Here is a 27,511-nt window from a genome sequence, read left to right on the forward strand (position 1 = left end):
TGTCACACTGTTAAGGTAGTGAGAAGGACAGAATGTGCAGCTATGTCTGGAAATCTTGGAGGAATTTCTTCCTGTGGGAGTTCTTTAGAAGTGAAAGTGCTTGAAATTGTCAACAGCATTATAGTCTATGAATGGGAGGTAATTGTTCTTAGAGACAACTGCAATTCTGGTTTTGCTTATTTGCAAAAGACCTTTTTTCCTTGGAGTATGTAGAAGGCATCACATATTTTACTACTCTACATTGTATTCTGGAGTACCTGATTTGTGGAAGTCAATGTGAACCATCTGTTTAAGAAAAGTTTATTTCAAAACCGAATTTGCAGTAAATTCTAAATGTCGTTTAAAATCTTTCATCTGTAGACTTAAAAAGTCACTTCAAGCTAGGCATGGTGGTACACCCTTGTAATCCCAGCTACTAAGGAGTTTCAGGAAAGATGATTGCAAGTCCAAAGCCAGCCTCCCCAATTTAGAAAGACTATGTTTCAAAATGAAATAAAAATGGGATTTGGGGTGTAGCTTAGCAGTAGAGGATGTGTTTGTGCTAGGCCCCAAATTCAATCTCTATACTGTGTAGCAAAACAAATTACTTTTATTTGCAGCAAAATGTTTTGATGTGAAAAATTTTCAAGACAAAGATGATATACTTTTGTTATTTTCTCCAATATCTTACTGTTTTGCTTATCTATTTCTTTGTATGTATAAAAATGGTGAAATATTAATAAGATGTATAGTGGGTACATCTTAAAATACCAGTGGCTATAAAGTCTGTAATGTAAATATCTTTGTAATAGATTGAAGCCCCTGGGTTATTAGAGGTATCTGGATAATAGATTGAAGGCCCTGGATAAAGTTCTGATTTCTGTCATGAATATTGGACACAGAAATCATTGAGGTGATATGTGACAGATGCATGTGCAGTGACTGATGGGAATGTTGCTTTAATGCAAATTGTTTATTGCTGTTTTGCATAGCTTAATGAACTACAAATCGCTACTGATGGACAATATATTCAGCGTGTCAGTGATTATTTTTTATTAATATTTGTGTATTTTCAAACTTTACAGCAACCTCTAAAGATCCAGAAGTAATCACTTAATTTAACCATGTTAAAAATCAAATTGAGCTGGGCATGGTGGTGCATATCTATAATCCTAGCACCTGGGGAGAATAAGGCAGGAGAATCAAGAGTTTAAAGCCAGCCTCAGCAACAGCGAAGTGCTAAGCACCTCAGTGAGACCCTGTGTCTAAATAAAATACAAAATAGTGCTGGGGATGTGGCTTAGTGGATGAGTGCCCCTGAGTTCAATCCCAGATTACCCTCCCCTCAAAAAAAAAATCAATTTGAAAAGGATACACTATTCTTTTTTTTTAATTGAAAAAGAATAGAATTTTATTAGGCTCACAATTCTGGAGGCACTATAACATAGTGCTGGTTTCTGGTAAAGGTCTTCCTGATGGCATGATAACATCTCAGAGGGCATCATGTACTGAGGGAGCCAGCATGCTAGCTCAGTTCTCTGTTCCTGTAAAGCCACTAATGCCATCCTAATGACCTCATCTAATCCTCATTATCTCCCAAATGTACCACTTCTAAATACCATATGAATTAGGGAATTAAGTGTCTAACACATGAAATTTTAGGGAACACATTCAAACCATACAATAATAGAGGGACCAGCTCAGGCAAATACCATGTTACTTAATATTACAAAGTTTATTTCTAAAGCTCATAAAATATAAAATCTTCTGGTAGGCAGGTCACACTTTCATGATTGCAAATTACCTGTGACTGGAAGGGTTATTTATGTAAACGTATCCAGTGGTTGAATTTTTAAGGGTCAAAAACAGGAGTGCAGACTGACTTTTTACTGAATTCTAAATTGTCTGTAGGCCTTACTGAATGTAGAGTGTTTCTAAACATATAAGCATCCCAATCTTCTCTTGTCTTAATGTCTTTCCTAGGTACTATCCCAAAGGAAAGATGTGAAACCTGGCATAGCTTTCTTATTTGAACTCTTTCTCCTTCGTGGGAAACATGCCTGCCTTGGCCAGGCTGTGGGCTGGGCAATCTTTCCCCTGTGTGATAACAACTTGGATGTAGTGGAAGGAAAATTCAAATGTCCCCTTCTCTGAGGACATTATGACCGGAAATCCAGAAGTTTTAGGAAAATTGAAGATTTGATTTGCCTGGTCTTGGACCACTGGCTGTGCAATCTCTATTTTCAGGTTTGTGATATGATTGAGGATACACTATTCTTTATAAAATATTTTCTATATAGAATTTTTCCTAATTTGTTTCCTGTAACTTACCTTGTATAAGTTCAACTATCAAAAACCAAATAGTCCAATTATATAAGAGGACATCCATGATATCATTGCTTCTTTTTATGATTTGATAGCTTTTTAAGGTAATATAGTAGGAAAATTAATAAGTATAAGTTTGTAATTATGGAGAAGGGGACTTCTTGAAACAAATAGACTTAAAGAGCTCTTATGTCAGCTCCACTACTTTTAATGAAAAGACTGTGATGCTATTATCATGATGGATAATCTGAGAGACACAACCAGTGACACATTCTTGACAGAAGTCATTAAAATAAATAAGAGAGAACCAATGGGTTGCTTATGAGTGATAAGTAATGTGTAGTCTTACCAATTGCATCCTTTGGAAAATGCTGAGGTATGATAAATGAGACTTTTCACTATGGACTATTCTAATATAAATATGACTAAATGTACAGTTTTCTCAATTCCAGTGTTTAAATATTCCTTAGTAGTTTCATTAGGCTCTATATGTATCTCAAACATGGATTGATATATTTTGAAGGATTTTAAACTGTTTGAAGCTATGTCCTTTTTTTGCTCTATAATGAACATATAATAGCTTGACTGCCTGAGTCTTAAAAAAAATGTGCATTTGTTGGAATTCTTTTCAAAATGAAATCTTATACGTAGTCCATCGGTTTAAGCTATGTTAACTGAACAGTAACACTTTCATGTTTTGGAAATGTGTAATATTATTTGAGGGCTTTATCATATTTTAAGGAACAAAACATTATAGGATTAAATATAATCTTCCTAGATGATAAAATAAGAGTATTTCCAGAAATCTTATTGGAAAAATTCTTTCCTTGATTTTTATCTTGTTTCATTTGAAAATAAAGCAGATTCTCCAAACTTGTTACTACCTGCTGTGTGCAGAATAATATGCTGGTTGGACAGCCCCCCTGGAAGGCAGAGTGAGTCCAGATGCCTCTTTGCTTGTTTATTTCATTCCTAGAGGCCATTTGTTACAGGTCTTTATTGTGTTTCCAAAGTGGTCAACCATCTTGAATTCAGTTCTTATCTTCAGTGGAGTAAAATAAGATATTAATACATTTGACTTGTAAATAAGTAAAGCTAAAGAAATGAGTTCTCTCACTGAAGGTTGGCCGCATTTTATTCAGGATTAAAAATAGTGATTCTCTAAATTCTGGGTTAGAGCTAAGGAAGTGGAAACTTGGAGAAGAAGGAATTTTGCAGGTCTATATTTCGAATCTGCATTTCTTTTGTTCAGAGGCAGTGGCATTACAAAGGAATAGAAATTCCCAAGGATTTTTCCAAGCAGAGAACACCATTTGGGAGACCATGTTGACAGTGTCTCAGTGTCTCTGGGTTCTGAGGGCAGAACCAGGCTGGTGGTATCCTTCAGTTGGCTAAGTGGTTTCAGTTCCACTTGGAAGGAAGAATGGATTTGGCATCTCTGTGAAAGGTCTCATATGTCAGGTTTTTGGGAAATCTATGAAGTACTTGAGTGGGATCTCTTGAAAACTGTGTGAGGTCTCTGTGTTGCTAGAGAAACTCTAGATAGAGCACAGGGGTGGGAGGGGAAGAGAGAGGCAGGGGGTTAACAAGGATGGTGGAATGTGATGGGCATCATTATCCAAAGTACATGTATGGAGATACAAATTGGTGTGAACATACTTTATATACAAACAGAGATATGAAAACTTGTTCTGTATATGTGTAATAAGAATTGTGATGCATTCTGCTGTCATTTGTTTTTTAAAACTCAATTAAGAAATTTTAAAAAAGAGAGAAAAAATTACACTGAATAGTGGGTTTTATGGTGGTATATTTGCATATGTACCTTATAAATTTTTTTTTTAGTTGTAGATGAACACAACACCTTTATTTTATTTATTTTTATGTGGTGCTGAGGATGAAACCCAGTGCCTCATATATGCAAGGCAAGAACTCCACCCCTGAGCTACAACCCAAGCCCATGTACCTTGCAAAATGTGATAGATTTAAATACTTAGTACACCCTTGTCCTCCCTTCCTCCATTTCCTCATTCCCTTTCTCTACCTTACTGCTCTTCCTTCTATTTTCAGGAGATCCCATTTTTCTTGCTAAATTCCACATTTGAGAAAAAACATGGTTCTTGATTTTCTGAGTCTACCTTATTTTGTCTAACACAGTGTTCTCCAGTTCCATCCATTTCCCTGCAAATGACATAATTTTGTGATTCTTTATGCCTGAATTAAACTCCATTGTGTCTGTATATCACATTTCCTTTATCCATTCATCTATAGACTGATACCTAGACTGGTTCCATAAATTGGTAATTCAGTCAATAATTCACAATAGTGAATAGTGCTACTATAAACATGGAGAGGCATGTGTCACAGTTGTATGCCGATTTTAGTTCTTTGGATAGATACTGAGGAGTAAATGGTTATATTCGATGATGGTGGTTCCTGTAGGTATTTCTGACAGTGGAAATAGGGAAGCGTTCTCCCAGTGAGCAAATTCCCAGGAGGTAACTGATTCCCATGATTGGAATGCCCAGCTATTCCCTGCTGAGGTTATTAAGATAACTATGTGGATGCACTACCTGGTTTACATAGTGACATCCTTTGAAGGAGAGACGCTATGTGTTTGCATTAACCTGCACCTTATCTTAGTTAGCTAGCACTCAGGGTTAAAGGAATACTGGTCAAAGTGTAATCACTGGTAATATGTAACTTTTTGGGTTATTAAAGATGATGGCAGAGAGGGGTAGGCATTCCTTTGTTGCCATCCTTCTGTCTGTACCCTTCCCTGTGTGTCTGTGTCTGTCCTTTGTGCACCTCTTCCACAATTCTCCCCACATAGGTGTTCCTTTACAGGATCCAATCCTAGTCTTGGGGGGAATCTCCATAATGATTTCCATATTAGCTGTACTAATATAGATACCTACAAATGATTTGGATGGTTCTCTCCCCCACCCCATTCTGCCAGCATTTATTGTTATTTGTATTTTTAATGGCTGTCAGTTTAAGTGGAGTTAAATGAAATCTCAGTGTAGTTTTGATTTCCATTATCCTAATGACTCTAGTTGTCAAACATTTTTAAAATAATTTTTGGCTGTTTGTACTTCTTCTTTTAAGAAATGTCTGTTTAACTTCTTTGTCCATTTATGGCATGCGTTTTTTGGAGAAGTCCTTAATATTTACTGAGTTGGAGATGTCCTATTAAGTAGGTCATTATCTGTACCTATATGTTGGAGCTGTTCCTTTTTTCTCTTCTATCAGTTGCAAAGTTTAAGGTCTTTTCCTAGGTCTTTGGTCCAATTGAGTTGCCTTTTGTTACAGAGTGATAGATAGGTATCTATTTTTAATCTTATGGTATCATGTTTTCCCAGCATCACTTGTTAAGGAGGCTGTCTTGTTTCCAGTGTAACTTTTTGGCACCTTTGTGGGTTTGTTTCTGTGTCTTCATTCTGTTCCATTGATCAACATATCTATATGTATGCTAGTACCAAGCTGATTTCATTACTGTGACTCTGTAGTATAATTTAAAGTCAGGCATTGTGATACCTCCAGCTTTAATCTTTTTACTCAGATTTGTTTTGACAAGCCAGGGTCTTTTGTTCTTCTGTATAAATCTTTGGATTTGTTTTTCTGGTTTTGAAAAGAATATCTTTGGTATTTTCATGTAAATTACATTGGATCTGCAGATTGATTTTGGTTGTATGGTCATTTTAACAATATTAAATCTCCCTACCATGAACATTTGTGGTCTTTCCATCTTTTGGTGTCTTCCTCAACTTATTTTTTCCATGTTTTGTAAATTTTCCTTGTAGAAGTCTTTCACCTTTTTGGTTAAATTTGTTGCTGTTTTATGTTCTTGGAAGCTACTGTTAATGATTTTTTCCCCTAATTTCTTTCTCAACAGATACATCAGTAGTGTATAGGAAAGTGATTGATTTCTATATGTTGATTTTGTATTCTGCTACATTGCTGACTTTGTTAGAAGTGTACTGGTGGAGCTTTTTGGATCATCTAAGTTCAGTATAATATCATCTGCAAACAGAGAAAGTTTGACTTTTCTATTTGAATCCCCTTTATTTCCCTTTCTTATCTAATTTCTGTGGCTAGAGTTTCAAAAACTTTATTGAACAGGAGTGGTGAGAGTGGACTTCCTTGACTTGATCCTGATTTTAGAGGAAATGCTTTCAGGATTTCCCTATTCTGTACAATGTTGGCACGGGGTTTGTTGCTTATGGCCTTAAGGCTAGTTCTGCACATCAGCAGCAACAGGACCATCAGTAGCATGGCCAGAAACACCAGCAGTGTCAGCTTGAGTGGAGGGTGGTTGCCTCAGGGTGGCAGGTGGCATCTGCAGGCACCCCTGCACAGCTAGTAGTGCAAAAGCTTGAGTAGCAGGTGCCCCTAGGCAGTGACCCTGGGGTGGGAGGCTATGAGGTATAGAGGCAGGCACACTGCAAGGCCTTCCTCTGACCCTCCTTTGTGCCTAGGCAAACAGGGCAGGAAGGAGCTCAGCAGCAGGGCACTGCTATCCCTTCATCGCTACCTGGAACCCAGGACCTCCGCATCTGGAAACCACAGTATCAGCTAAATGCACTCCCATGGAGGATGCTGTGCATCTGAAGAGTGGGATTGAGCACCAGGATAAGCTGAGGCCACGAGGCTTTCTCTGGTTTCCATCCTCCAGCAGATCCCTCCGCCCCCAGAGACACCAGATTTTAAACAGTGGCTGCTGCAGCAGCTTCTTGGCCCTTGTATGTTGTATTTCTAATATTGTTGAGTCTTAGAATTTTTAGTTTTTTGTCAGATTTCTTTGATGATCCACTCATCATTAAAATGTGTATTTTTTTAATCTCCATGTCTTTGAATATGTGGTTTTCTTCTTGATTTTTTTTGTGTATTGTTTAATCTCCATGTCTTTGAATATGTGGTTTTCTTCTTGATTTTAAATTTTATTCCTTTATCATTGAAACAGGATATGTGGAATTATTTCAACTTTTTCATATTTGCTAATGATTACTTTGTTGACTAAAATATTATCTATTTTGGAGAAAACTGAAAAAAGGGGATTCAGCTGTGTTGGATGAAATACTCTGTAATACCTGTTAAATCCATTTGATTTACAGTTTAACTCTGTAGTATCTTGGTTGATTTGTGTGTGGATGATCTCTCAGAGGTATATTTCAATCACTTGCTATTATTATATTGATCCCTTTATGAACCTTTATGTTGCATTGTGTTTTATGTAATCAGGTGCACCAATGTTTTGGGCATAAATGTTTACTATCTTTATATTTTCTTTTTGGATTATTCCCTTTACCAAGATATGATCTGTACTTCTCCTCTAATTTTGCTTGAATCTGCTTTGTTGGGTATTAATAGGTATTCCTGCATGCTTTCAAGTTTCATTTACATGAAATGTCATTTTTTAATTCTTTTAGCCTGTGGATATCTTTGACCATAGATATATTTCTTTCAGACAACAATAATTGGGTCTTAATTTTTTTGTCCAGTGTTATGATCTATGTTTATTATTTGGAAAAATGAGACCATTTATATTCAGTGTCATTAGAGAGGAATGTGTTACTTCTCATCTATTTTTTTTACATTTAATGTTTGCTTCTATCCTGATTGGTATATGTTCACCCCCAGTTGTAATGTAATTCATTTTTTTAAGATCTCTTGGTGGTTTATAATCTTCTTCTATGTGTAGAATTCTTCTGAGTGTTTGCTGCAATTCTGGAATAGTAATAATGGATTTCTTTCATTTATACTCATCTCAATAGATTTTTATTTTTTCTTTTATTCTGATAGTACAATTCTGATGGTTTATTCGATAGAATGATCTTGGTTGGCTGTTATTTTCTTTCAGGATTTGAAATACGTTGTCCCAAGCCCTATTGGACATTAGTGTTTCTGTCAAGAAATTGGATGTTAATCTGATTGGTGTTTCTCTAAATGTGACCTGGCTTTTAAAATTTTAGTAGTTTTTAAAATTCTTTCTTTGAACTGAAATTTTGGCTTTGCAATTATGATAGGATGTGAAGAAATTTTTTTTTTTTTCTGGTCTGGTCTATTTGAGGTTCTAAATGTTTCCAGTGTCAGGATGTTCATCTTATTCCTAAGTCTGCAGGAATTTTTCTGCCATTATGTCACTGCCATGATCCTGTATCCCTGATCCTTCTTTAATGTCTGTGAGCATTGTTTGGTCTCTTAATGTTTTCTCAGTTCTTATTAGATTTGTAGTTTCTTACTTTTTTTCTTTAATACTGTCTGAATGTTCAAGGATGTCTACCTTATCTTCAATCTTTAAAATTCTGTCCTCTAGGGCTGGGGATGTGGCTCAAGCGGTAGCGCGCTCGCCTCTCATGCGTGCGGCCCGGGTTCGATCCTCAGCACCACATACCAACAAAGATGTTGTGTCCGCCGAGAACTAGAAAATAAATATTAAAAAAAAAAAAAAAATTAAAAAAAAAAAATTCTGTCCTCTACTTAATCTAATGTATTGGAAACATATCCAATTCAATTTTTGATTTAATTATCATTTCCAAGATTTCTGTGTAGTTATTTTTCAATATCTCTATCTCTTTATTGAATTTAGCATTTATTTCCTGTACTAACTTTCTTAATTTATTTAGTTTTTTTGTATCATCTGAGAATCCTATAATTTAAAAAAAAATTTGTATCCAATATTTGAATATTTTTGAAGTCTGTTGTTGATGAATTACAGACCTTAAGAGGTGTCTTATTACATTATTTTTCTGTATCACTTATATTCTTATGTTGAGATTTGCATATCTGTTGAGATGGGTTTCTTTTTCAATTTTTAATTTTTTTTTTAGCTGTAGATGTACCTTCACTTTATTTTATATTGGTGCTGAGAATCAAACCCGGGACCTCACACATGCTAGGCAAGTCCTCTAATACTGAGCCACAACTCCAGCCACCTCTTTTCCACTTTTATGTGAGGGTATTCTTAGGAAACAGCCTTCTCTTGGCAAAGTGTTCTGGTATATCATATTGTTGTGAATTGTTGAATGTATTTCCCAGTGTTTTTTGTAGTATATTTAATATACTAATGTTTTGGGTTGTGATTAGTAATCAAAGCGATCATTCCAAGTTTTGTAGTATATCAGAGCTTGAGGATTCTACTTTCTCTGTAGATTTCACAGGATCTTTCTAGTAGATCGACAGTTGTGTTGCCTATATCACTGTATATACATACCACCCATGATTGATCTTCTAGATATGGCAACTCTGTGTATTCTAAGAGTGTATAAGAGTAACCTATGTTGAGGTCATTGTGTTATTTCTCTCTGCTGTTGCTGTAGGAGCATACGTCCATGAGTAAGTTGAGCCTTCTCTCTAACTTTTACTTAGGCCATGGTTGCCAGTTTGGGGTCCCCAATATTCTTTGTGTTAAATTATTGCTGAAGGTTAAGAATAGTTGTTATGTGTGGAATTAGGTACACAATCTCTTAGCTGGATTGGGGGTATAACTCAGGGGCAGAGCATATTCCCCAACAATTTAAAGTGTCACATTTGGTACCCAGCCACTATGGAAAAGGGAAAATGAAGAACAGCAACAATAACAGGGAAGAATCTACAATATTCAAGTAAAATACTAGGTGTCAATTATGATATCTACAATACTAATAATCAGAAATTAAAACACCAACATAAGCAGCAGTGAACTAGATTTAGAATTAAACTAAACATTGAATATCAGCTACAACATCCACAGTACTAATAACTTCAAAAACATGAATGGTGGGAGCAAGAATTATATAAACTAGTTTTAAAAGATGGCAAAAATACAGTTCATTAAGAAGGAAGAAAATGAGAAAGGAAGTCAAAAGAATGGTTAAAATATTCCAAAGGTGAAACAGATAAAGTAGAAGAGAGGTAGAATAAAGTGAAGGCCATAATGAATGGAGAAAATAACAAAATTTTCAAAATGCAACAAAGTAGATTGACAGGTTGATAGAGAACAAGAGAATTTAACTATTACAGGGAGAAGCTGAGAAAATTAACAAAAAACCAAAAAAGAAAAAACACCCATAAGACAAAACAAAATAGTAAAAGGTAATAAAAAGAGAAAAATGATAACAAAATATCTTTATATATATGTAACATGAATGAATCAACATATACAACAAAAACAAAAAAATATTATTTTTTATTTGAAGATGGCACAATACCTTTATTATTTTTTAAAGTGGTGCGGAGGATTGAACCCAGTGCCTCATACATGCTAGGCAAGTGTTATACCATTAAAGTATAACCCCAGCCCCAAAACAAAAAGTTCTTAATGAAAAATGAAAGAATTGTCTCTGCTGAGGTGGTCAAAACTGTGAACAAGGAGAGATATTTACTACCTATGCCACACAATCCTTCTTTCCATTATTTTCTTCCTTACTTTCAGCAAGCTTGCTTTTGGGCAGAGTTTTCCAGGTGGAATTCACAGGTTGATGAATCTGCATGGTGCTATCTTCTACCTCACCTATCTTGTCTGGGTGGATCAGCTGAGCTCCCACTATAAGTGGGAGTGCCTTGGATAGATGAGTTCACCTTGAGACATATCATAATTTCAAGGCCCGAGTATAGATTACACTCTGAAGCCTCTGCTGTTAACCACAAGTATTTTTCCTAAAGTTTTCAGTGTGGTGAGGAGTCAACCAAGGGAGAATTTACATGGAGTGGGGGCACTACAGCCCGCCAGTCCTCTCTGGCTGTGCAGGAGAGAATTCTGTCTTTCAGTGACTGTCCTAGGCCACAGAAGAGCGTCAACTCAGATCCAGCGCTCTCACTTCACCACTCCTGCCTCCATCTCATTACACACACTCAGACTGGAGATGCTGTCTTTTGACAGCCTACTGAAGCACTGCTGTGATTGAAACCACATGGCCTAAGGTGCAGCGGCTACAAGTTCTAGGTGAGGCACAGGGGAAAGTGCAAGGCCACCATAGCAGCAACAGCAGAGAAGCCAACAGCAGACAGCGCGCCCATGAAAAGCCCAGGGACAGGAACAAGAATTGCCAAGACAAAGAGGCAAGGCAGCAAGCAATAGCGCTACAGGGCCACAGTGGTGGACATGCTACAGCTGGGAGAGATCCGGGGGAAGAGCGCAGGGGCGCTCAGGGCAGCAGAAGCAGACCACGGAGGGTTGGAGCACTGACAGCCCAGGGCTTGCTCTGAGCCGGGACTCACCTCCACCCACTCACACAGGGAGCTCCCCTCATTCCATTTTTATTGAAGAATTTTTATTGCAATATGTTCTCTCATTCGTGAATTTGCTGAGAAAATCCAAGCCTATGTCAGTTGTAGCATGGTATCTACAACTGACAAATTTGTAGTCAGTAAAATGGGGAGAAATTTAGAAAAGCTTGGGAAAGCTTTATCTATAAAAAAAATGTGAACTCAGAAGCTTAGGAAGTTTTATATTGAATAGTTTGAAGAACATATCAAATAAAAGTAAATGAAAATGAAAAGAAAACTTAGATGATTGGATTAGTTTTAAGATTTATGAACATTTTAGAGAAGAGTAATTTATAATGTTGGAGACAAGAGCCTTTTTTAAAGAGGTTTTTTTTCTCAGCTAAAATTCTTTGTTTCAGAAAAAGAGAACCAATATTTTGTGGCTTTGTTAGACCTCTCTTTCTGTTCTCTTAGCAAATTGTGCTAATGGCAAATATTATGTATTTGAGGACTCCCCTTGGGCCTGGGCATTGGGAAAATCCTTTCAAAGCATCTTCAAAGTGTTGAGCTGGGCACGTAGCCTGGATCCTGCCAGATATTCCTCTGCTGTGCCCTGCCAAGGTATTGGTACAGCATAGCCTCAGGCTCCTTTTTTTATCCTTCTTCAGCCTTTTCTCTTCAGCACTGTTTGCATGAAGTGGAACCATTTCCCACACCTGCCAAATTAAGAAAGAAACTCATCTATGAAGGGTGGAGAAGCCTGTCTGTTCATACATACTCATCTGTTCCCAGAAGTTACATTTTCATGTATTAAATAAAAAGTTTGGTGAAAAACATGAAATGTTTGGAAGTATTTTAATTTTCTTAAATTTTATACTGTGAAGACTGAGCAATGCAAAATTTAAGATTTTTTCCCCACTTCTCAGAGGTTTGGAAATTATGACTCTAAAAAAATAGAATTCTGTTATATTCTTTCTGTGCTGGTTTCCTCTTAACTATCTATAGATTTATATATCTGCATCTATATCTGCATCTGTACTTCATATGTACAATCAATAAATTGAGAAGATTAGCTTCATTTTTTGGTGTAAATTGAACAACTTTTTCTTATCTTTCTTCCTTCTTATTGAGTATAAATACTTTCAAAAATCAGATAAAATATCATGCTAATCTAGCAAACTTTTATGCACAATTCGAAACAACTTTAATTACCTGAATGGCCCCTACTATAAGAATACAAAAACGTTTGTACTAGCTATGTTCCTAATATCTCAGGAACTTCTTTGGCTTATTTCCTGCTTTGTAGATATTTGTAATATAGTGTTCAGGTTAAGGAAATTTACATCTGCTCTGCTTGAAAGAGTAACCAAGATCAGCTGCTCTGTTCTACACCAGGACATACCAGGAGTAGTGTGTGGTCCTGAACGGGCCACAGCAGCCTGCTGTATTACACTCTACATACTTGGCAGCATGCAGTTAAGGCTCCTCCTTGTCTTTTCCTGGTTCATGGCTCTGTTCCTTTTATCACTGAGCAAAGTCCCCTTGTCTGGATGTTCTTGGGTTGGTCAATTCTCCCACTGAAGGTCATCTCAGCTTCACTGTGTGTGTGTGTGTGTGTGTGTGTGTGTGTGTGAGATGCTGGAGATGAACCAGGATCTCGTGCTTGCTAGCCTAGCACACTACCACCAAGATGCACCCCAGCCCCCTGCTATCTTTGTTTTTAATGGTAAAGATAAACTTGGTCTTCTTATAATTCTACACGAGCCTCATATTACTGTGAGATAAATAATCTGGCAGTTAAACTAGTCATGTTTTAAAATATTGTCCTCTAGTTGCTCCAAAAGCTCATGTTCTAGGTTTTGATCCGCAGACAAGATAGGCAGAGCATGAAGCTGCAGCATGGATCTGCCTTTTTCCTGGGTGCTGTGCAGATGCTTCCCTGCACCCATGGAGTGGCCTCTGATGTGAGCTTGTCCTGTTGCAGTTTATTTTTGTACTACTGCAGGGTTTCTCAAGACAGGTGAATTTCAAAAGATATCATGTGTAGTCCAAGAACTACGTTCACTGTAACGTGGGCTCAGGCCTTCAACCCTGAGCACTGTGGTTCTTCTGGCTGATTCTGTCCATTGGAAGGGTCTCCTCGTCCCAGACAGGAGATGCACTAGGGTAAAACTTTAACCTCACAGTTACAGGCATATCTGAGAGGGGTGTCAGCACATCTGGAAACACCACTGACTGCTATAGGCACCCAGTGGGCATGGGGCTGGTGAGAGGTTCTAGCTGCAAAGAGGTGAGAGGGGCAGGGACTCACGGCTCTAAGGAGAAGCTGTTAGCCAACATCACAGAGGACGCCAAGAGGTTGATGGCTGCCGCCAGCTCTGTCTTCATGAAGGTTGCTGGTGACATCCTGGATGGGTCCATATTGGTCAGACGTTTGGAGCTGATCCTGAAGCACAAAAGTCAGTTTCTGGACCTGTGGCAGTTGGGTGAGCTGTGGCCAGGCTGGTAAGAAGACTGTGTTCGCTTGTGTGCTGACTGTCCTCCTCTATTCCACCAAGTGGAGGCCTTCTTGTCCTTCTGGTGGTGACTGTGGGGCACTCCCAGAGAGAGAAAGTGGTGCCGTGAAGTTTGTTTCCTTTGGCTGACTTTGTCATTGTTTTCCAGAGACAGAAAGTTCTTCATTCCAAGAGAAAAATTGTGATATGGAAGAGACACTGAACTGGAGGATGGATGAAGTCGTGTTTCTGGAGAGAGAGAAGAGACAGGTGGACAGCCTCCTGAGGCTGTGTGGGAAGGTGAAGTACATCATCCAAGGTATTGCTCCCGCAGTTGCGCTGGGAACCCTTGAGAGCTGTCACAGGGACGAAGCAGGCCACAAATAGTGGGGCCTTTTTTTTCAGGGAGAAGCTTTTAAAAAACATCCTTGACTCAGTTTTCAATGTGTTTGCCTGGGGAAACACCTTCCCCTTGTACATTCTTGTTTGTGTGCCTCCATACCCATCGATGTCCCTGATTTCCCAGTGTCAGTGTCCTATGCTGGCTTCCCAAGGAGGGGAGGTGTAGATCTTTCTCCAGTCTGTGCCCTGAACATGAGGCTGCTTGCTGCTCTGTCACTCCCAGTGGTATCCTGAGTTATTGGCACCTTCTTCAGGGTCAGGCCTTCACCATGGTGTGAACACAGGATTCACAGGGGAGCCGTGCAGTGGACCACGGCCACTCCACGGTTCTGGAACAAAGTTTCTGTAGCTGGTGGAATTGCATTTCTTGCCTTGGTACTTCCTTTTCCCCTTTTTCATTGTGTTTATTTCAAATTCAACCCAAAACTGTACCAGCTATCTGAGTGGATGTCTCTGAAGAGTCTCCCAGGACAGAGGGCTTATTTTCCCTAGCGAGGAGGTGGCCCTCAATCTCCCCTCGTCTCACAGGTTTCCTTGGCTCTGGCCTGTGCTTGACTCCTGTTTGACAGAGAGTGGCATCTACTGCTTGCTGGCACGGGGACATAGGAGGCCAGATACAGAACTGTGCCCCTGCTGTAGGTTGATCATTGGGCCAGGGGCAAAGTTTCCTTCAGAGTGCTGCCTGAGTGCTGCATTGGGATGTCAGATGCATTCTCACTATTGATCCTCTGTATGGAGCTTGTTGTCCTTCTCTGGATGCTCTTGAGAGCTGTGTGGCCCTGGTATTCTGAGGTTAACATTAATCTGTGCCTGGCTTTGGGTCTCTTTTCCATCTCTAGGATGAGGCACTGACAGGTCTCAGCCGGATATTTAGTCTTAGAGCTCTAGAGCGTTCTCCTGAATTGGTTCACTGTGCTTTCCCTCTTGCAGGGTGCACATAAACAGCTTCTGGGCTCCTGGCGTGGTTGCCTGACTCCCATGACATCTCTCCTGCTTGGGCTTCGCTTCCTGAGCCTCCTGACCTCCTCCTGCAGCCTGGACATTAACTTTTCATGTCAGCTCCCACATACACTGAACTTAAAGGCATTCCCTTTCTCCTTGAAAGATCTGCCCATTTATGTACCATGCTGTTCTCATGGCTCATGATTACAGTATGTTTTATTTCAGAGATTATTGATATTTTTAAAGGTTTTCTTTTTTTTGCATATTTTCCAGTTTCATCCAAGTTGCTTTTTTCTGTTAGTTTGTTTTTCTTTCTTTCTTTCTTTTCTTTTCTTTTTTGTATGCTTGGGATGGAACGAAGCTTTCCTTTTCTTTTTTTTTTACGTGGTGCTGAGGATCAAACCCAGTGCCTCGCATGTGCTAAGCAAGCAGTCACCAGTGAGCTACAATCCCAGCCCAAACCTAGGCTCTGTGCTTGCCAGGCAACCACTCTGCCACTGAGCTATACCAGCCCTGTTGAGGTTTTTGGTATCTATTTCCCGCTTTAAAGCTTTTCCTATTCTAGTTGGAGATTTTTGTTTGTCTGTGTCTATGAAGGCAGTCCCTACAAATGGATTGATAGGTTGAGTGCTTCTGGGCCAAGGCCCTTGGGGTTCTGTGGTTGCCCCTAAATTGACCTGGTCCTTGAGGGCTTCTCTTGAGGGCTGATCATCTTTGCAGCCCCTACCTGCCGCCAGGTTTCTGGAGCCAAGTGGGAGAGGAGGAGGTGGAGTCTCTGCTTTACTTCTGCTTTCCTGCCTTGGTGGCTATGTCATCCTCTTGGTCCTTAGGTTGAATAATACCTGTCCTCTGGAGCTGCCCAAGACAGGTGTGTGTTCAGAAGTAGCCTCCAGGCCTAAGAGCCCTGCAGGTGGTCCTTTCTGCCCCTTGCCAGTAGAGAGCAGCCCCCATCTGCCTGCATGGTAGAGGTGGACTCTCACCAACTGCTTCTTAAACAGACTTGGAACCCAATTCCAGTTCCCTCTCTGCCTTTCCCAGTCTAGGGTGCTAGGCCTGGCTGAGCTTATGTCTGCTGTGGCCTCAGGTTCTATATTCTCAGGCCCCAAGTGTCTTTTGCCACCGGTGTGGCTGTCTTTCCACTTCCCAGCTTGTGTTGCTATCAGTCTCCTTTTCTACTCTCCTCGTTCCTGCTGATTCTGATCTTTCAAAAGTAATTTCTAATCTGCCACAGGAGTGGGATTTGGGGGTGGGGGATAAATGTGTGTTTCCAGCTGTCCCCTCCATACAAGAGCTTACAGTCTATTTTTAATTATTAAAACTGATGAGCAAGCCCAAGGCAAGAAGGAGGGGAGGAGGGATGAATTCTTATTGAAACAAAAATCGCAGCAATGGTATTCACTTAAAGAAATGGTTTTCTTAAAGAAATGATTAGAAATTCTAGGAAAGTAAAATAAGATGACTAGCAGTTTAACTTCCATGTTTCCTATGGATTCCCAAGTGGACTTTGGAGAGATTGAAGCAAGACACTAAGAAGATCTGAACCACAAAAGACTGAATGAAGCCATAAGGGTGAGCCAGCTGGCATCCTCAGCCTGCAAGCAGATGACTCACTACAACCTGGACTGTGAGGTCCAGGAAATGGCTGCAAGGATAGACTCCCTGATGGACAGCCACATCTTCCAGATCTTCTGGGAAGAAGCTGCAGAGTCATTAAGCCATCCCCAAGGAGAATCTGAAAGGCGAACCCTTGTGCTTATAGAGGCCTATGAGTTCTTGTACTCGCCTTGTTACCAAAAGTTCATGAAATTGTATCAGGATCTGAAGTCAGGAGAGGTCACCATTGGAGAAATCAGTCATCTTCAAGGACTTTGTAGATAAATACAATGACCTGACTTCAGACCTTCAGATCATGTGTAAAGTAGACCCCCAGGCCCAGAGGGGCTGGATCTCAGAATGTGTTGAACAGATCAAGGAGTACCATAGCCTGCACCAGGCAATCAGCTCGGCCAAGGTCATCTTGCAAGTCAAAAACAATTTTGGATTGACCGGTGACTTCAGTGTTATTTACACTTTAATAAACTTTTTAAGTTATTTTCTGGGGACTCCCGGGAGGTAGGGGCCTACCTCAGACTCCTTGGAAGCCCCAGGGCTTCTAGGAAGGTCAGTGTGGCAGCACCCTTCAAGGACTCTCATCTAGGTTGCACTAAGTCTGGAATATTCCAAGCCCTGGGTTTTTACCTTTGCTTGAGACAGTGTGACTGTTCCTTAGCTAGTAAATTTTCTTGAGTTGATATGAAAACCCAAAATTTGGGATAGAGAAACCATCCCTTTTCTAAAGGAATCTCATCTTTTTAGGTTGTAAAAGCACAAAAGGAAATATTTCGTCAGCTGTCCAGGTACCTCTCCCTAGTTCTGGTGGAAATGCCAAATGGTACCTTGTTCCTGTTGTAACTCAGGCCTGAGTCTCTTCTTCCTATTTCTTAGCCTCAGGTTTCTAAGCCATGTGTAGCCCATTTTTCAGTAGAGACGGGTGTGATAATGCTTAGAATTTAGCACAGAGTATGGAAGTGTGCATACCTAAACTTGAACCCTTCGGTACATACGTGAGTAACTCCCCAAAACAGAGAAACCAACGACATGGACCTGGCAGGGCTATTGTGAGGAGCAGGTTTCAAAGTCCTAGTAAGCTTCCCCATAGGACCTTGGGTACCGGTGACAGTAGCTACTGCTGCCCAGCAAGGAGGGCTGTGGAGGTCATGCTATCCTTGGTGCAAGAGTGTGTCATGCTGTTGCCGTAGCAGCTGGTGGTCCAGGCATATGGGGGCGGGGCAGGCATGGGTAGTCTCTGGTGCAGCCCACAGCAGAGCTTCATCTTGCAGATTGATGACTTCGAGGCCACCCTCCTTGAGACACTGGACCAGATCAGCCCACAGCATATCTGGGCTAAGAAGCTGCTGCAGGACATCAGCGAGCCCTGCTGCCAGTGTCTGGAGGAGCTGGCCCTGCAGAAGGCCCTGGGAGGTATGGGGGGGACTTGACTTCAGTTGTTTGCCAAGTGGGGTTTCTGAGCTTGAGGTCACTCTGACTCATTCCTGTGTGTGCTTTAAGTAGGGAACAGTGTCTGCTTCCAGGCCCACAGTGCAGTCTGCATCAGGACGGCTTTTCAGGGTTCTGGTTAAAACCGTTTGCTTTGCTGCTCTCTCCATCTGTGTTCGTAAGCATCTGGATTTCCTTTGCTCCTTCTAACTCATTCTGCCAGAGGCCTAGGTAAGCTCTTGCAGGCAGGGGGGCATTGCTGCTCTAAGCTTGTAGAAAATGTGCATTTCTCTTTCAGCCTAGCGCTAGGCAGCCTGCATGGTTGTGTGGACTAGATAGAGGCAGGGGAGGAGAGGTAAGAAAGAAAGTTCAAAGAGGTGGAGCAGGGGCAGAGCCTAGAAGACCACCTCCTGCTGCCACTAAGGCTGTGCTGGCTCCAACTCTCATACAGAGCTGTGCTGCTTCCACCTTGTACTCCTGAGTGCTTTGATGTACATTCTTTGACTAGTAATTAACCCTGGGGGAATTATCTCAGTTTTTTAAATAAGTAATTGTCCACATGTTATTAACCAACTGAATCTGAATTGTTTAAGTGATGATGTTTGTGGATTAAAGGAAATAAGTTATACACAAGCCTAGAACAGTGCCTGAGACATTTTTGGTAAAGGTTAGATGTTGGTCAGTGGTGTCATCATATGCTGCAAAAGAAAAGGTGCCCTGGTGTCCTAACTGAAGGCAGGAAGTATCACACATCCTAGGTGTTTACTTAGCGTCTATTGATGGCCTCATGAAGGATCGTGCTCCAGGTGAGAGTTGTGCAGAATCCTGGAGTGGTCCTGTGCTGATCTGTTCTCTGCCCCAGGCATCACCGAGCTCCAGGTGTTTGTGGACCTGGCCTCCATCTCAGCTGGAGACAGTGACATTGACGTGGACCCGGTAGCCTGCTTCCATGATGCTGTGCAGGGCTATGCATCCCTGCTGTATAAGCTGGACAAGAAGGCAGGCTTCAGCGAGTTCATGGAACAGTTGAGGGAACTCTGGAAGGCTCTGCAAAATGACCTCCATCTGCCCTGTAAATTGGTGAGTCTTGTGCCTGGTTCCAAGGCATGGAGGTCTTGCAGCCCTGGGGAGCAGCTGTGCTTTGAGGGCACGTGGGCATGGAGGCATGTAGGCATGTAGGCAGCCATTTAAACTGATGTTTAAAACCAGCTTTTCTTCACATATGGAAATGCTTTCTTTGTCTTGGGCTGGAACAGAGCTACAGAACTGCATGTCCAGAGCAGTCTCCACCCTACAGGAAAAGTGTGGAAAGAACATGATAGGAAGTGTGCAAAAGGGTGTGCAGCAGTTTTCTCTGAATGGTAGTAATTGTCCTTTTGTTTGGTTACTTTTGAGTATTTTTCACAATTAATATTGATTTTTTATCAGAAAAAAAACTCTTAAGTAAACTACCTGTACCAGCATCTGAGTAAACGTACACTCATAACTCGCCCAACGAGAAGAGATGTCCAGAAGCCTGCATCAGCCTTGGGAAAATCCTGTGTGTGGTTGGAGGGTTGGGAGATGGACAGAGAGAGCAATTTGCAGTTTCGTTTTTCTGCTAGAAGCTGACATTCTGTTGCAATTTTTCAAGTTCTTCGGGTCATGCTCAGGGACCATGGCAGGACATTAAGATTTAAGGGCTCCTGTTCAGTCAAGCATCTCTCCTCAGAGGGCCTTTGTTCTGGGAACGTAACAGGATGGTGGCATTTCACTTGGGAGTGTGGCCTGTGGCCATCCACCCAATCATCCATAAGTGCAGGCCACGTGCACTCCAAGTGTCAGCTAGGAATCAGGCACCAGCACAGCCACACTGAGTGGCCAGGGTCCTTGGGGACCAGGCAGGGTCCTGAGGGACCGTCAGAGGCACCTGAGACAGCCTTAGGCATTGGGTGAGCAGCTACACCCAGAGTCCTGGAGGAGAGTGGCTGGAGTTTGCCCAGCAAGGGCAGAGGCAGGAAGAGGACATCCAGGAAGACAGTCATTCGAACCCTGGCCCATGTTCTCTGCTTTTATCCCAACAGCGAGATTCTGCCAGGAACTTGGAGTGGCTGAAGACAGTGAAGGAAAGCCATGGATCCATTAAGCTCTCGTCCCTGTCCCTGGCCACAGCAATCAACAGCAGAGGCATCGATGAGATCAGGGCATCCACAGGTGACCAGAAGGTGAGCTCTCCCAGATTCTAGGTGCAGTGTTGGTGGCATGCGCTGGCCTGCTGCAGAGTCAGGGTTTCAGCGACCAGAAAATGGCCTCTAAACATGTTGTGCCTCCCAGATCTCCCCAGATGCTATCCTGAGCCTGATCCTCCCTGGGGGTCACAGTGAACTGGAGCCAGAGCGCTCTTACACTTTGGAAGAGCTGAGGGATCTTTTAAACAAGCTGATGCTGATGTCTGGCAAGAAAGACCACAAGAATATGGAAGTGGAGAGGTTTTCTGAGGTGATCAGGTGCCCTGTTGCCTCAGGCTGGGCATGCTCACTGCCCTTCTGCTTGCAAAGGGGAAGGGGCAGGGGTTGGCCTCCAGTGGACAGAGTGGCTCCAGAGAGTGGAGCTTGTGGGTCTGCAGGGTGCACCTTGCCTGGAGCCACATCTGAGGTGGGACAGGCCCTGGACGTATCAGCTCCTCCTTAAGAACATCAGAAGGTTCTGTCACCAATAGTGGTTAATCAGCTGCATTTAGCAGGAGGTGACCAAATAGATAGATCTTAAAAAGAAGCACAAATGTCTTTGTTTACTCTGTAAATTGGTAAAGTCAAACACCTCAAGATTCTAATGGGCACTCTTCTTCAAAACTAAAGTAATCAAGCCAGGTGTGGTGGCACATGCCTGTAACATCAGTGACTCAGGAGGGAGTCAGGAAGATTGCAAGTTAGAGGCCAGCCTCAGCAACCTAGTGAGATTCTGTCTTAAAATAAAAAGGGCTAGGGACCTAGCTCAATGGTAGAACACCCTGAGTTCAATCCCTAGTACCAAAAAAAAAAAAAAACAAAACAAAACCAAAAACCCTGAAATAATTGTTGACACAGGTTGTTGGTTTTTTTTTAAATTCTCTCTCTCTCTCTCTCTCTCTCTCTCTATATATATATATATATATAGATAGATAGATAGATAGATAGATAGATAGATAGATATAGATATAGATATAGATATCTCCTGTTATAGGTTCTTTCCTTACAGTTTGTTTGTACTTCACAATTGACATTTTTTCCTCCAGTGCAGCCATTGAGCCAGGTCCTGGCACATACTAGGCAAGTGCTCTACCACTGAGCACAGTCCAGCGCACATCAACATTCTTATCTGCCACCTGATCTCCTCCTGAAGGTAGCTGCCCTCTCCCTAGGCTTTTCGTGTTTCCCAGTGACCCTGTGGGAGGAGTGAACCCAAGCCCCTTTACTTAGAACCCGTGTGTGTCTAGATTGGCACGTCCTTCTTCACTAGCTCACTGTGATGTCTGCCTCATGCCCCTGTTTCCCGCAGTTATTCCGCCATGTGCAGTGGCTCGTGCAAGCCTTCCTGAATCTGTACTCTGTGGGAAACATGCTGTTCTGGACCTGGACTGCCAAGGTCTACTGCTGCCCCAGGAATGGCATCTCCATCTGCATGGACTTCCAATTGGAGTTGGTAAGCCAGCTGACAGAGAGTGGGGACATCACCCAGCTCCTGGAAGCCCTCTGCAGGCAGATGGAGCACTTCCTGGATGACTGGAAGGAGCTGGTGAGCAGAAAGCGCAGGGAGCACTTCTACCTCAACTTCTACACAGCCGAGCAGCTGATCCTCCTGAGCACCGAGCTCAGGAAGCAGAGTCCCAGCTAAGCTGCCCTCCTGATGCTGTCCTTCATCAAAGACAACTGCACCCCAGCTGACTTTTTAAGGGCCACTGAGGGGTTCAATGAGGCCCCCAGACACCAAGTGAGGACAGTGATTGAAAAATTACCTTCATTGCAATCCGCTGAGATCAGCCTGGTGACCAAGCTGAGGGCCATCATGGAACAGTCGCTGGAGAGCGTGAGTGTCTTTCTGCCTGGCTGCCTGGACCTGGAGGCCCTGGGCCATTGTCTGGCTCGCCTGGCTAGGATGGGCAGGTCTCCTGTGGAACGGTCACTCCCCTTGGGCCTTCAGGCTGGCCAGCCCAACCTGGTCTTATGTGGCCACTCTGAGGTGTTATTGGCTACCTTGGTCATCTACATGCAGGCCTCAGGCCAGCCCCTACCCACCATTGATGAGGTGCTACTCTGTACCCCGGGGACTACATTTGAGGAGGTGGCCCTGTTCCTGCATCGCTGCCTGGCCCCGGTTTCCCAGGGGCACAAGGTCTACAGCCTGCTGTTTGCGGATCAGCTGAGCTACGAGGTGGCCTGCCAGGCAGAGGCCCTCTTCCGCAGCCTGTGCACACAGTGTCCCTGGGAGGACTACCAGCTGGTGGTGGTCTGTGATGTGGCACAGGAATGCTGCTACCTGCCCTCAGCCTTCAGTCAGCACAAAGTCCACCTCATCCCCCAGGCACCCCTCCATGCCATCCAGGACTACCTGGCACATCACTACCAGGTCCCAGCACAGACTCTGTCCGCAGCAGCTCTGTTCAGAGACCGGATGTGTGTGGGGATCGTGGCCTCCGAGAGAGCAGGAGTTGGTAATGAGAACACTGGGGTGGGCAGGCAGTCTCTCAGGGTTTCCCAATGACCCCTGCCTCTGCAGCAGTGGGCACCTCAGATGACACCCCTCTGCAGGTGGGAAAGTGAGTCTCAGGAGGGTCTGACTGCCTACAGTCAGTACTTCCTCTAGAAGGGGCCCCCTTTCCACCCAGGTTGCAGTTCCTGGGAGCCCAGCTCCTCCTTGGATGGACTTCTCTGCAGGTCACTTTTTTCTTGTGTAAACCCTTGACCTTTTCTGGGTCGCATTAGTGTGAGCAGAGGAGGCACAGCTGCTCTGGCTCCAGGAGAAGAGTGCTTTGCACTCTCCCTTCAGTCACTGACATGTGTCCTTGGAAAGAAGTGGTGACTTCCATTCTGTTGATTTCATCCCATGAGCATCCCTGTGCCCTGTCAGGACAAAACCTGCCCTCCCCTCCCTGCTCGGGACATACCTCTGCTTTTACATTATTACACTTCCACTGCTGTCATCATGGAGAATGCCAGGATGCTGAGTGGGTGACAGCTGGGGACTCTGGCTTCATGGTGGAGTTGTGCTCTATTCTGATATTCCCTTGCATCACTTTTGAATTTTACACAGAGAAATAACTGTTTTTATTATTTTTAAACTGGATTTGCCCCAGGGGTGCCCTACCACTGAGCCACATCCCCAACCTTTTTTATTTTTTATTTTGAGACATGGTCTCACTAAGTTGTTTAGGGCCTCAGTAAATTGCTGACGCTGGTCTTGAACTTGCAATCCTCTTGCCACAGCCTCCCACGTAGGTGGGATTACACGCAGGTGCCACTGCTCTTGCCTGAGACATAATTTCTAATCTCTCTGGATTCTCTTCCTCTTGATCCATAGGCTTGGGATCTCATTTCCTTATTTTAACATTACAGGGAAATCTCTCTATGTGAAGAGATTGCATGAAAAACTGAAAAAGAAGTTAAACAGTGAAAAGGTGCCTTTAAAGATTGTTCGGTTGACTGACACTCAGGTGGATGAGGGCCGTGTCCTGGGCTCCCTCCTGTCTTTCTGGGATTCTCAGTATGGGAAAACGCCTGTGATATTCCACTTTGATGTGACTGCTTCGGTAAGTTCCCATATGGCAACCAAATGGCCACATCAGAAAGTGTAATTCCAAGGGACCCACCTGCTTCTCCCTGTATGAAGAGTCTCTTCTTTCTACACCTACCTGTGGTCGATACCCTTCTCTCAAGGAACAAGACAGGAGGGTCCTGGGGGTTGGGAGAGATGGTTGGCAATTGTTTATTTTTAAACCCATGCTTCTCTGTCTTTGGGTACAGTCTGGAACTTGGGTCTTTCTTTTCAAACTCCTCATTTTACAATACCTAATGGATACAAGTGGGAAAATGTGGCTTTGGAATCCGTGCCATTTATATATCATTGAAATTACAGAAAGAAATTTAGTGCAGTCAAGGAGGTCTTCAAAGCAGGTATGTACAAGGGCATTTGCAGGTGGTCATGGTACACTTTTGATTCTGTGGCCTGTGGCTTGGGGTGACACATCTTAGTTGTTTCCCACTTTTGCCTTAGAGGAGCAGCATGTACAGTGTCAGGGGAAATGCATGCTTGGACTTAGAATTCAATGATGTCTGGAATGAGAATGCTCTTGTGTTGATTGGCAGAATCTTGGATTTGTCTGGATCTGTCAGATTGGTGCTGTGTGTCTGGGTTGAGTCCCAGCCATGCTGAGTGATGGGAGATTCCTCTGTTGACAGACACTCTCTCCTATATTCACTGCCAGTGAACATGGCAGGGACACTTCACGCATAGAAACCCATTAGGTGGTGGGAGTTCTATTGTCACACACCTTTGTGCTTAGTGGAGAGATGGAGCCGCAGGATTGGAAATGGTTTCCTGGTTCATAATACAGCTGCCATAGTTGAGCTTTTGTAGTACCCTAACATGCAGATGCCAGCCTCTGTGAACAATAGACTGCAGATAGCCACATGCATTCAAGTGATTTTTTTTTTCATAAAGTCCCATCCAGGGTAGACTGCATTGAAGGTGTCTGCCAGGAAATCAAGTTTTAACTTCTACTTATGTCTCTTCTTTGCAGAATCCACAGGTCCCCCAGTTCAGTTTTCTTGGTATCTTCCCCAAAGTCACCTGCAAACCTCCCAGTGAAGTGATAGCCATGGAGCTGAGCCCTGAGAGGAGCGTCATAGAGCCTGGAATGGATGAGAGAGAGTTCCAAAGTGCCACTTTCCAAAGACCTTACCAATATTTAAAACAATTCCATCAAAAAGAAAACCTAGACACATTTCACTATCAAGAAGGCTCTGTTGAAGGTACCCCAGGGAAATGGATCCAGCACCTACTCATATACTGCGGGGTCATCAACCCCTCCTGGTCAGAACTCTGGAATTTTGCTCGGTTCCTCAACTGTCAGCTCAAGGACTGTGAGGCCTCTCCATTCTGCAATCCAGGATGTACTGAAGACGCACTACAGGGCTTCAAGAACTTTGTGGTCACCTTCATGATCTTCATGGCAAGAGACTTTGCCACACCAACACTTCATACCTCTGACCAGAGCCCTGGGAAGCACACGGTCACCACGGATGGTGTCAATGAAGAAGAGCTCGCCCCCTTCACTCTCCGGAGGAGGTGGGAGTCAGAGCCTCACCCATATGTGTTCTTCAATGGTGACCACGAGACCATGACATTCATAGGCTTCCATCTTCGGCCCAATGAGAATGGCAGCGTTGATGCCATCAACCATCTCAATGGGAAGATAATCAAGAAAGATGTCATAACAGAAGAACTGTACATAAGGCTGTTGCTTCAAGGCGTGCCCTTCAATGTTGACTTTGATAACCTGCCCAAACACGAGAAAATCTTGAGACTCTGCCAGCCACTAGGAATTTTTGGGCCCTGGACCCTGATGAAACATATGAGCTTACAACAGACAACATGCTCAAGATTCTGGCCATTGAGATGCGGTTCCGCTGTGGGATCCCAGTTATCATCATGGTAGAAACAGGCTGTGGGAAAACCAGGCTCATTAAATTCCTTAGTGATCTGCAGCGTTGTGGTGCCCAGGCTGAGACCATGAAGTTGGTCAAGGTTCATGGAGGAACAACTGCAGCCATGATCTACTCCAAAGTCTTGGAGGCTGAGAAAACTGCCTTATCCAATAAGGACCAACACCAGTTGGACACTATCTTGTTCTTTGACGAAGCCAACACAACAGAAGCCATAAGCTGTATTAAGGAAGTCTTGTGTGACCAGACCGTGGATGGCCAGCCACTGGAGGAGGGCTCAGGCTTGCACATCATAGCTGCCTGCAACCCTTACAGGAAGCACTCTCAGGAGACCATCTGCTGTTTGGAGTCAGCTGGTTTGGGGTACAGGGTCAGTGCAGAGGAGACAGCAGACAGGCTGGGCTCCATTCCCCTCAGGCAGCTGGTGTACCGTGTCCACGCCCTGCCCCCGAGCCTGATTCCTCTGGTGTGGGACTTTGGGCAACTGAATGACACTGCTGAAAAGCTCTACATCCAGCAGATTGTTCAGAGACTGGTGGACCACGTCAGGATCAACAAGAAGGAGACTTGTGTGATCACGGAAGTGCTCTCTGCCTCTCAGAGGTTCATGAGGAACACTAAAAGTGAGTGCAGTTTCGTCAGCCTCCGGGATGTGGAGCGCTGTGTGAAGGTGTTCACATGGTTTCATGGCTGCAGTGAGATGCTCTTGGTGAAGCTGAACACCTTTCTCTGTGAGACCAGTGTCAGCAAAAATAACTTCAGGAGAGACCCCGTCCTCTGGTCCCTGGTGATGGCTCTGGGGGTCTGTTACCATGCCTCCTTAAAGGAGAAGGAGTCCTACCGCAGAGCCATTTGCAGGTATTTTCCAGAATCATATGACAACAGCGGGGTCATCCTGGACGAGATCACACACGCACAGGATCTTTTCCTGAGTGGGGTGCCTCTGAGGAAAACCATAGCCAGGAACTTGGCTCTGAAGGAGAATGTCTTCATGATGATCATCTGCATTGAGCTGAAGATACCCCTCTTCCTGGTGGGAAAGCCCGGAACCTCCAAATCTCTCGCCAAGACCATAGTGGCAGATGCCATGCAGGGCCAGGCCGCACACTCCACTCTCTTTCGAAGCCTAAAGGAGGTCCACCTGGTGTCATTCCAGTGTAGCCCCCACTGCACCCCACAGGGCATCATAAACACCTTCAAGCAGTGTGCTCGCTTCCAGCAGGGGAAGGACCTGCAGCAGTACGTGTCTGTGGTGGTGTTGGATGAGGTTGGCTTGGCAGAAGATTCCCCCAAAATGCCCCTGAAGGCTCTGCACCCATTGCTGGAAGACGGGTGCATTGAAGGTGATCCTGCCCCCCACCAAAAAGTCGGCTTCATAGGTATTTCCAATTGGGCCCTCGACCCTGCCAAGATGAACCGGGGCATCTTTGTGTCCCGTGGCAGCCCCAGTGAGAAGGAGCTCATGGA

At 43.2% G+C, this 27,511-nt stretch overlaps 1 protein-coding gene across 1 annotated transcript in view; it reads left to right on the forward strand.

Annotated features, from left to right (window-relative positions):
* Positions 1-13,747: 13,747 nt before the first annotated feature.
* The window catches only part of LOC144251435 (E3 ubiquitin-protein ligase RNF213-like), a 53,588-nt gene continuing 39,824 nt past the window's right edge, over positions 13,748-27,511 (forward strand). Inside the window, 14 exon segments of the mRNA XM_077794352.1 lie at positions 13,748-13,976; positions 14,155-14,304; positions 16,828-17,179; positions 17,181-17,416; positions 17,579-17,583; positions 18,209-18,350; positions 19,228-19,445; positions 20,429-20,569; positions 20,679-20,843; positions 21,882-23,034; positions 23,936-24,128; positions 24,337-24,493; positions 25,120-25,924; positions 25,927-27,511. Of these exon segments, the coding sequence (XP_077650478.1) occupies positions 13,748-13,976; positions 14,155-14,304; positions 16,828-17,179; positions 17,181-17,416; positions 17,579-17,583; positions 18,209-18,350; positions 19,228-19,445; positions 20,429-20,569; positions 20,679-20,843; positions 21,882-23,034; positions 23,936-24,128; positions 24,337-24,493; positions 25,120-25,924; positions 25,927-27,511 (5,531 nt within the window).

This window comes from Urocitellus parryii, assembly GCF_045843805.1.
Source record: "Urocitellus parryii isolate mUroPar1 chromosome 13 unlocalized genomic scaffold, mUroPar1.hap1 SUPER_13_unloc_4, whole genome shotgun sequence".
In the NCBI taxonomy this organism is placed as follows: domain Eukaryota; kingdom Metazoa; phylum Chordata; class Mammalia; order Rodentia; family Sciuridae; genus Urocitellus; species Urocitellus parryii.